Source organism: Macaca nemestrina, chromosome 1, assembly GCF_043159975.1.
Source record: "Macaca nemestrina isolate mMacNem1 chromosome 1, mMacNem.hap1, whole genome shotgun sequence".
Lineage (NCBI taxonomy): Eukaryota > Metazoa > Chordata > Mammalia > Primates > Cercopithecidae > Macaca > Macaca nemestrina.
The window spans coordinates 98569268-98579898 of record NC_092125.1 but is presented as its reverse complement, the minus strand read 5'-3'; the positions used below and the strand labels follow the sequence as shown (position 1 = coordinate 98579898).

The 10631-nt window shown below is 49.4% G+C and overlaps 1 protein-coding gene across 1 annotated transcript; it reads left to right on the top strand.

Moving 5' to 3' along the window:
- Positions 1 to 8571: 8571 nt before the first annotated feature.
- On the top strand, positions 8572 to 10499 carry LOC105498196 (kelch domain containing 9). Its single transcript, XM_011770127.2, has 4 exons — positions 8572 to 9223; positions 9497 to 9656; positions 9749 to 9947; positions 10211 to 10499. Exons 1-4 carry the CDS (start codon positions 8697 to 8699, stop codon positions 10375 to 10377), a joined length of 1053 nt encoding a protein of 350 aa, XP_011768429.1. The 5' UTR covers positions 8572 to 8696; the 3' UTR covers positions 10378 to 10499.
- The last annotated feature ends 132 nt before the right edge of the window (positions 10500 to 10631 follow it).

The following is a 10631-nucleotide window of genomic DNA, read 5'->3' as shown; positions in this document are numbered from 1 at the left end:
CCTGAGGTAGGGAAGTAGTTCAAAGACCCCTGATAAATAACTTACGTAACTCCTCTAATCCCAACTCCATATGGGAGAAGCCAAGGAAGTGGCCAAGGAATTAGCCCTAGGGGTTCCTGGCTTCCCTATCAGGGCCCTCTCTCAGCTTCAACATCTTGTTACCTGGCCAGGTAACAAGCGCAGCAGCACAACTTGAATGGAGAGAGGTTCCTCTCTAGGCTCTCCATGGTCATTTTACCCAGTGTATTCCTACGTCATTAGACAAGACTACATGTCTGGACTTTGCAAGGACAATCTTAATTTCAACGAGTCCTGTATTCCTGTAAGTACACTCATCCTTGTCAGACCACATGTTTCCATTCTGAATGCATAAAAAGTGACCGCCAAGTTACACAAAACCTTACTGGCCTCCCTGGGATAGCCAGAGGAAGAGGGGCATATTCTGCGCTCACTGAAAATTTAGTGAAGGGGAGAGGCAAGATCACTTGCAGACTAGGGCTAAAACAAAAACCAGGTAAATATAGAGATAGATGTGGGAGAAGAAAAAAAAAATAGGTTAAAGTTTTGCAATAGGACCCTTCCATCTGGAGGAGGCAGAGAGGAGGAATAAAAAAGCCGTAAGGAAGAGTTTTTCTATGTAGATTTTCTACCACACCATCCCCACCAACTCTACCTGTCAAACTCTTATTCATCTTTCAAAGCTGACCTCAAATGCCACATCTTCGTGAAGCCTTCTCTGCTCCTCCCACCCCAAATTAATCTTTCTTCTATTCTTCCTCAGCCTTTACTAGTCCTTTTATTATAGCTTATGTGCTCATAATTTGTGCACATCTTATCTCCTTAACTAAATTGTAAGCTTCAAGTCAAAAAAACATTGATTGAGGCCTGCTGTGTGCCAGGTATTCGGTATTATATTGTGGGACAGGGCAAGAGTTGTAGCCTGTGAACTCCTTGAAAGTTGGGCTTATTTTATAATCTTGTCTCAGTCTTCCATGCTAGGACAGGCCACAGCATTTCATGGGAACTGACTACATTTTGGTGGAGGCATGAATTTCTGAATAAATGAGTTGTCCAGATGGAAAGGGTGGTGAAGTAGGATCAGTAAAGCAGAGATCCCGACTAGCTGTGAGTTACTGTCCTGAACTGGGGTTGTGACCTGTACTTTACTCCTGTCACTGGACTATGACCCCAACTCTGGCTCTAGATCCCAACTGTCAGCAATGACCACGGCAGTGACCTCTTCTTCAGGGGCTATTTCCTGCAGGTCAGAGGCTCTTACAGGCCAGGCCAGATGCCAGAATTCCCCAGTTTCTCTCTGCCTCCAACCCCTTCCCCTCTTCAGGTCCCCACCTGTGCCAGGGGAACAGCCCCACCCAGATGCTGCTTTGAGATCCACTGTGGCAGGGGTGGAGTAGGGCCAGCGGGAATGGGAGGGGGAGCATCCTGTGTTATAATTATAATTATCACACCTTGGATCCTATCGCATGCTTTCAGAGGAGCTGCTTTCCTTCCCACGGATTCACCCCTCCAGGTACAGGAAGCCACAAGAGAAACTGAGGCACAGGAGTGGAAAAGCAGTTAGTTCACAAGATGGGTATCCAATCTCCTTCAGCCTGTCCATTCAGGGTATACCCCTGTGAAAGTGCTACCAGTCAGGATGTCTCTGAACCCCTGGTTAGGCCCCTTAATCACTCACCCTGAACTCTAGCTATACAGAGCATGGAAGGGAGGCAGAACTGTCCAGAGGTGGAGTTAGGGTATGGCTATATTCATTTTTTCATGGGTATGTTTGGGTCCCAGTAAACACCAGATGCAGCCTTGAAGTAGGCTAAGGGTACCACAGGGCCTAAGAGGGAGTACTAGAGTCTAGCAGCCCACTCCAGGCCTTTGACGGAGGTAGGGATCTCTCTCTCTCCTCATTTCACAAATATCTATCTCAAGTCCCACTGTCTCCTCCCTCCCCTCAGCGCTGTATGTCTCACAAGGGCCATGCTCTCAGAGAATATGCCCTCAAACTTAGGTCTCTCTTACCCTCTCCTAGCATGAAGGCTGGGGAAGGCATATTCTAGGATTGAGGCTGGAAGGAAATATTGGATGAGGAAGATTTTCAAGACCAATGCCTGGTATCCTGGTTCGGTTCTCCCTTCCATATTGAATTCTCATTCCCCACATGCCTCACTCCTACCCTCTTCCTACCCATATTGTGGACCCTAAGAATGAGAACAATTCAAGCCATGATAGTGTCTTTATCATGTACACGCCTGCACCCATGCATTCCTTCAACAGACATTAAGTGAGTACCACTATGTGTCAGGCTCAAGGGAGGAGACCAAGACACATAACACATAGTCCCTGCCCTCAAGGAGCCCTCAATCGGGAGAGTCAGACACAGAAACAACTGTAATATGCTATATCCCACCATCATGTGCTCCCTACGTATCTCTGTACGTGTACATGCTATGCACATATGTGGAACTGTCTCTGTGTGCACAGCAGTGGATGTTCTTCATGATCTGCATGCATCCAAGCGTCCACTTATACCTGTCTCTGTCCCCATGACAGGCTGCACGCCTCAGCCAAACCGGTTGGAGTGGGTTGTGCTGAAATTTTTGTTTGTGTCAATGGGACTTGAGGTGACTCAGGGAGGGACAAGGATGGGTGGGGTGGTGTGGGGGAGAAGAATAGTGAGAGTGAGGGTCAGATTGAGTGGGGGAGGGAGGGAGTGGGCCCAGGTGGGAAGGGGTGGGAGTGAGGGTGGGGTGCAGGAGGATGAGTTGGGGGTAGGAGTAGATGAGAGAGCTCCTTGGTGAGTAATATCCTGTCTGTCTGTAGTGAGGTCCCAGGTCAGAGAAGAGTCAGAGGCTGGGGGAGAGTCCCTTGTGCTTAGGGAGAGAGGAGGGTGAAAAATAAATCAGAGTGTAACTAGTTGGAAGCATGAGTGTGGATAAAATATTTATGATCCATTTCTGTACAGCTTTGTCTCTGTGATAAGCTATTCCTGATCTGCTCATTGCAAACTGTCTGCAGTTTGTACAGAAAGGTGTTGGGGAGCTGATGACACAGTGAAAGATTACCAATATAGGCCTTGATCTCGCCCGCCAGGACCGAGGCTTCAAAGTCACTCCTCCTGCTCTTCCCTAGGATCACTCCCCCCATCCATGGAGGTATGGACATTCCCCTATACAGAACACAGGGGCTCCAGCAGTTTTTCCACCCCTAGAAAACACCTTTGCTCTCCTCCAGATGGAGCTTCACTATGCTCAATATTAGGATGGTGGCCTTCTGTTTTCTAGGAAATTACGTCAAAACATTGCCATGTGCTATGTTGTTCTTTGCCTATCCTGCAGGCCCACCGATTCCCCAATACCCAGCCCCATTCTTTAATGATAACCACATTTCTTGGTTGCCTAACAACCCTTGGAGCTCAGGGGACTGAATTTGCTTGTTCCTCGAGGGCCCTAAAGCTGGAGTGTGCCATCCAGGGGAGGAGGCAGTTGAATGCAAGGCATATTCAGGTCCTGTTTCTCAGTAGATCCAGTTGTGTGCAGAGCCCCGTCCTCCTTGCACTCACCCCATGAACTTCCCAAGTTTCCATGAACACACTACCATGAAATCCAGGACCAGAGTATGGGTTAAGGCACAAATGTCTTTGTTTTGATACTAAGACCCCACTGTAGGGAAATTCTACTCCCTGAAAAGGCCCTATGTATTGAAGCTCACTCAGGTCCTCATCAAAAATTGAGACCTTATGACTGTGCCTGAGGACCCCAAACTGGTGCTACAGTTCTAGAAAGCAGCCAAAGGGAAGAAGAATGGCCACTTCTGGAAAGTTCTAAAGCTCTTTGCAGGAAAATCAGATGGCTGGCTCTGTCCAGCAGGAAAAAAAGGGCAGTAACCCAGAGAGAGAAACGCAAAAGTCGGAACAGTGATAGACAGATCTCAAGACACAGTGAGAAAAATGGAAACTTAGAGACAGAAAAAATACACAAATGCTCCTTGACATTTATGATGGGGTTATGTCCTGATAAGCCCATTGCAAACTGAACATATAACTTGAAAATGTGTTTAATATACCAGTCGCTAGCCCTAGAAAATATCAAAATTCAAAATTCAAGTATGGGTCCTACCGAACACATTATCATTTTTGCATCACTGTAGTTAAAAAATTGTAAGTTGGGGCCGGGCGCGGTGGCTCAAGCCTGTAATCCCAGCACTTTGGGAGGCCGAGACGGGCGGATCACGAGGTCAGGAGATCGAGACCGTCCTGGCTAACACGGTGAAACCCCGTCTCTACTAAAAAATACAAAAAAAAAACTAGCCGGGCGCGGTGGCGGGCGCCTGTAGTCCCAACTACTCGGGAGGCTGAGGCAGGAGAATGGCGTGAACCCGGGAGGCGGAGCCTGCAGTGAGCTGAGATCTGGCCACTGCACTCCAGCCTGGGCGGCACAGCGAGACTCCGTCTCAAAAAAAAAAAAAAAAAAAAAAAAAAAAAAAAAAAAAAATTGTAAGTTGGGTTGGGCACGGTGGCTCACATCTGTAATCCCAGCACTTTGGGAGGCTGAGGCGGGCAGATCATGAGGTCAAGAGATTGAGACCATCCTGGCCAACATGGTGAAACCTCATCTCTACTAAAAATACAAAAAATTAGCTGGGCTTGGTGGTGCGTGCCTGTAGTCCCAGCTACTCAGGAGGCTGAGGCAGGAGAATCACTTGAACCCAGGAGGTGGAGGTTGCAGTGAGCCGAGATTGTGCCACTGCACTCCAGCCTGGTGACAGAGCAAGACTCCGTCTCAAAAAAAAAAAAAGGAAAAAAAGAAAAAGAAAAATTGTAAGTTGAACCATCATAAGTCAGGGATTGTATTGGACACACACACACACACACACACACACACACACACACATATGAGTTATTGAAGGGGGAGAATTCAAAGAGACAAAGTGGCTGAAGTGGCCAAGACAAAATCTGAAACAGAGACAGAAGGACCCGAAGAGAAATTTCTGGTTGCCATGATTACTCAAGTCCTTCTCTCTTCCGCCGTCAATTCCCACCACTCAGCAATGACCCAATGATACTTTCCTATTCAACATTGCCTACTCCCTCAACAACATAAGCTCCTCCCCACCCTTATCCCACCTCTCCATCATTCTCTAACTTGGCTGATTACCACTCCCCTCCACCCTAAAGCCTGCTTACAATTTCACCTTTCTCTCAATCTCCTAGCTTACATCCAGTCAAAGGAGCTCTCAAGATCTGACCTCATGCAGTCTCTTTGCCTGATCATTGCTCTGTCCTTTTGTCTATGTCTTTATTCTGGCTGAGTTGAGAGCAAAGAGTCAGAATTGGGGCCAGGATGGCATAGGGCCAGGAAATCAAGCTGTGTGAGAAATAGAGAAGGGTCAGGGGACAGCAAAAGAAGAGTCAAAGAAAGGGCCTGAAGGATGGGGACAGCCTGGGAGACACGGGCAGAGGGAACTGTGGGAGTCTTGAGAGTGCGACTAAGACCCTTTGGTGCAATTGTTGGCTTTCTTTCTTTCTTTCTTTCTTTCTTTCTTTCTTTCTTTCTTTCTTTCTTTCTTTCTTTCTTTCTTTCTTTCTTTCTTTCTTTCTTTCTCTTTCCTTTCTTTCTTTCTCTTACTTTCTCTCTCTTTTCTTTCTCTCTCTCTCTGTCTCTCTTTCTCTCTCACTCAGTCACCCAGGTTGGAGTGCAATGGCACAATCGCAGCTCGCTGCAACCTCGGCCTCCCAGGTTCAAGCGATTAGCTTGCCTCAGCCTCCAGAGTACCTGGGACTACAGGCATGCACCACCACGGCTGGCTAATATTTTTATTTTTATTTTTATTTTTAGTAGAGATGGGGTTTCACCATGTTGGCCAGGCTGGTCTCAAACTCCTGGCCTCAAGTGATCCACCCACCTTGGCTTCCCAAAGTGTTGGGATTACAGGGGTGAGCCACCACACCCAGCCCAATTGTTGGTTTTCTGTATGTACTGAATAATGCTAAGAAGCAGAGATGGTTCCAGGGTCAGAAAATGGGGCTAAGGGAGGGAGAAGATAGAGTAAGAGCTTTGTGAAGGTTTGAGGCAAGGGGCCATAGATTTGGGGCTAGGACACACATCTAAGGCTAGGTAGGAAGCTGGGTGCTTGCTTGCTAGAGATCACATAGACTCTTGGCCAACTGAGACAAAGCCAACATCAGAGGATCACATCAGGACTGTAAGACTTTCAGGATATCCAGTCCCTGCTCTCATTTCTGGACAGAGGTTGTCCCTAGATATTATCAGCAGGTGAAAGCAGGTTTACAGCCCTGGCTGCCTTTTTCCCTGTCTCACAATTTTCTCTCAGTTCTCCCTTTCACTTATCTTAATGCCCTTTCAGTTTGTATCATTGACAAGGTCATTATAGACCACTGCAGATGCTGTCCTGCGGTGTGAAGCATGTGTCATGCAAGTCCAGGTTGGCTGGCTTGCTTTCTTCCTCTCTCTGTTTCTCTCTTTCTGGCTTCTCTTCTCTCTCCTTCAAAATATAGATTTGGTTCAAACCAACCTAAGAAAGTAGGAGTCCTAGGCAGTTCCTCTCCCAGGGTCTTGGGATGGCAAAGCAATGGACAGATGCTTCCAGCTATTAGGAGGAACTGGAAGCATCTAGGTCAGAATTGAAGAGGGTACAACCAAGGAGTATGTGAGGTTCAAGCTCTATGTCTAACTAAGATGCCTACTGCTAAGGACTCAGAGTCAGAGAGGAAGCTGGGAGAGAGGAGCTGGAAAGGCCCCTGGGGTGGGGAGTTCCCATTTCTATCCAGGAGAGACAGAAAGTAAGTCTGACAGAACAGCCAAGACTTAGGCAAAAGCAAGAGACTAAAATGGACATATAGGCCAATAAGGTTTAAGCAAAATTGCCCCACCCCTAAGGCAAGCCCTTGCCTAATCCTAGGAGTATGACAGATCTGAATCCAGCTGTTGGGAGGTTAGCCAGTGAGAAGCCTGAGGGAAAAGACTGACTTTTAAATTTCAGCCAAGGACAGTAAAAGTCAGTGATTTTTTAGAGATTCTTACCATGATTTTTGGAAAACTGAGAATACTGCCTGTCATACTCAGGGAAATCTGTAGTTGGGAGGGCAGAGACTTTCAAAGCTATTGTTGAATCTTGGCTTTAAGGCACAGGTGGGGAACAGGTCCTGGTAATCTTCCAGTCTCTATAACTGTGCCTTTCCTGCCCATGCCATCCCCATGCTGTGTTCTCTGAGGACCAAGAGTTGGGAAGAGGAGGGGAAAGCCCTGCTGTGCTATCAGACCCTGCATTACATGCCCATCCTCACTGCAGCCCTGGCCACTCTCTCCTTTCTTCCTTTTTTCTTTCTTTCGACAGGGTATCGCTATGTTACCCAGGCTGGTCTTGAACTCCTGAACTCCCGGCCTCAAGTGATCCTCCTGCCTGGCCACTCTCTATGGTCTCAGTATCTCAGGGATGATGGGGAGCAAGGTGATGTGTAGAAACCAAAGGCCACAAGTAGCAGTCATCATTCCCACTTACAGCCCAGTCCCAGAGGACACAGATCCTGTTTTTGCCCCACCCCAGCTGTGTTGGGAGGAAAATTCTGTCTGTATTTCCTCCTTCAGCTGAAACCAGTAAGCTTGTATCTGGGCCTCTTCAGTTATCACTTGGTCCTTGGGGACAGAGTTAGTATCTGGAACCTGGCTTAAATAAAAGATATCAGGGAAAGAAGGGTAGGGGTCTGTTTTCTCATTTTCTCACTTTTCCCCCACTTCACCCTTCTAAGGCTGCGTGGGTTCTCTCTCTCTCTCTCTCTCTCTCTCTCTCTCTCTCTCTCTCTCTCTCTTCTCTCTTCTCTCTCTCTGTGTGTGTGTGTGGGGGGGTTCTCTCTCTCTCTTCTGTGTGTGTGCGTGTGTGTGTGCGTGTGTGCGCGCGCGCGCGCGCGCGTGTGTGTGTGTGTGTGTGTGTGTGTGTACGTACCCTGAGAGACTGGGTTCTGCTACCCTCTAGTGGCCAGAGCTGAAAGGACTCTCCCACCCAATCAATCGGGACCTTCTTTGGGAATAAACCAACAGCCTATTTGATGAATGACAAACTGAGAAGGCCTAAAGAGAAACAATGCCTTTGAGGGTCGGGGCATAGTCGGGACTAGAACCCAGGTCTCCTCTCTCTCGGGCCAGTGCTCAGTCCACTTTCACCTCCCCCACCCTCTGACTTTTGCTTCTCCTTCCTTGTTCATCCCTGGGGTGGTTAGCCGGAGTAAGAAACCCTGAAGCCAAATGATCCCTTCCGGCCCTAGTGGAGCAGCACCTGCACCTCAAATGTCATAATCGCAAATCAGTTCACAGCTGAGATCACAAGGGTTTATTCTGAGGAGCCGACTGTCCTCCGACTTTCTGAAGTTAGCAATCTTGCAAGACTTTTATTGACCTGATACAGCTACGGTTCTCGATAGCAACCCAGGTGTCCTGTCTCCACGGTGACTGCTGCTTTGCGACCTTCGGTTTGCAGCGGTCGCGCTGCAGCCGCTGCAGTGGTTGCTGGGCGACGGCGGAGAGAAAGCCTGGGCTTGAGGTGGGAACCCCGGCTGGCGTCTGGTAGGGGGAGGTTCCCGGGGAAGCCCGCGGAAGGCGAGGTGCCTGGCCTGCCATGTAGGGGCTCGTTCCAAGCCGCAGACCCCACCGCCCTTCCTCTCCCCGGGGCCCATGGCGGTGGCCGTGCCCCCGGGTCGGGCCGCAGGCTCAGGCTGGGCCTGGAGGCCAGTGGCGCGGGACGCGCTTTTGGCTAGGGCCTTCCATTCATGCACCGAACTGCGGGGACGGTTCTATCTCGTAGGTGGTCTCCTAGCAGGAGGAACGAGAGAGCCCAGCAGCGATACGGTGGTCTTCGACCCGGCGAGGGGCCAGGCCGTACGATTGGGATCCCGGGGCAGCCCCCCGCGCAGTCACCACGACGCGGCACCCGTGGGCGGGCGTTGGCTCTGCGTGGTGGGCGGCTGGGACGGGTCTCGCCGCCTGGCCACAGTGACCGCGCTGGACACAGAGCGCGATGTGTGGGAGGCGTGGACAGCGACCCCTGGTGACTGCCCCCCCACCGGCCTCAGTAGTCACACCTGCACCCGCATCTCTGACCGAGAGCTGCAGGTGGCTGGCCGGGAGGGCGGTATCCACACTCAGCGACGCTATGGAAGCATCTACACATTAAGGCTGGACCCCAGCGCCCGCACCTATTGGTATGGCACCCCCTGCCCAAAACCTTTCACTCTCATCTACACTCTGGAAAAACAAAAGCCTAAACATTTCTCAGGCAATTTATCCACGTCCTCACCCTCGCACCCTCCGAACCTACCATGTTTAAGCTAGCTGAGCTCTCTACAGTATTACCCTTCCTCTCATCCCACCTACCGCACTGCCCTATGCCTCTTCTCCATCCATCCTCGGCAAGAGCGGTGGCACTTACATTTTCCAGAAAACCCACTCAGGCCTGAATTTCTGCATGTCCACAGCTACAAGCAAGAAGGCTGCCACATAGCCTCACGCTCAGGTCATTGTGCGGCCCTGCTCCAAACTCCTGGACCCCATCCAGGTCATCAGCTATTGCTCTTCGGAGGTTGCAACTTAGCTGAACCAGAAGTAGCTAGGCATTGGAGTCATGGGAAAATAAAGGTATTAGCTCCCCACACATCTTGTTTAGGATGGGAAGAGGCTGAAATTGTGATGCCCAGGTCTCTTCAGACAGTGCTTTCTTTCTCCCCAAGGAGGAACCACCTGTTGCTCCTCATTTGATGGAAAAGCTTGCAAGGCTTGTGAGCAGTGGGCAGGGGTCCCAGAAGGGGCCCCATGGACTACGGCATCACTCATGTTCTGTGGTTGGGCCCTTTGCTGTGCTATTTGGTGGAGAAACTCTGACCAGAGCTAGAGACACCATCTGCAATGATCTCTACATCTATGATACCCGTGAGAGCCAGACTAATGGCTGAAGGGGGGAAAGGTGGGAAGATGGGGGAAGCTGAAGACTACAGAAAGAGGATGGAGTGATGGGGTAGGGAGGATGAAAAATTAGTTGACAGGAGTTAAAGGAGTACACAGAATATTAAGCATTTGAAGAGGCCTACAAATGAAGTGAGCAGAAAAACAGTGGGCAAGCCCTTGGTCGTGTTGTGTTCTGTGAATGACAAAGTGCTACTGCCTCAATAACCACCCTCTGCCCCATCCAACAGGCACATCTCCTCCTCTGTGGTTCCACTTCCCCTGTGCAGATCGCGGGATGAAACGCGTGGGCCATCGCACCTGCCTTTGGAATGATCAGCTTTACCTGGTTGGGGGTTTTGGTGAGGATGGCAGGACAGCCAGTCCACAGGTTTGCGTTCTGGACTTCCTTATCTAAATAGTGCCAAGACACACCACTAAGCCTCGTTTTGTTTTGCTTTGTTGCAAATCTATAAAGCATTATCACCAGAGCTATCTGCTTCACTTCAAATGCTTATTAAATTTCAATCTGAGACTCAAGATTTGTCTCTGAAATTTTTTTGGGGAGGGGGAAAGGCAGTAAATAAGTGGACATACCTTTATTTGCAAGGAAAGGATAAAATAAATATGGGTCCTATTCTCATATTATGAGTCATTAACCTGATGGAAACA

What these genes read in the sequence shown, in the direction of transcription:
- LOC105498196 (XM_011770127.2), top strand. Translation starts at nt 8,697, where the DNA reads ATGGCGGTGGCCGTGCCCCCGGGTCGGGCCGCAGGCTCAGGCTGGGCC. An exon ending in CCCAGCGCCCGCACCTATTG is followed by an intron (nt 9,224 to 9,496) that starts GTATGGCACCCC and finishes GCATGTCCACAG; the next exon opens with CTACAAGCAAGAAGGCTGCC. An exon ending in TCTCTACATCTATGATACCC is followed by an intron (nt 9,948 to 10,210) that starts GTGAGAGCCAGA and finishes CCCATCCAACAG; the next exon opens with GCACATCTCCTCCTCTGTGG.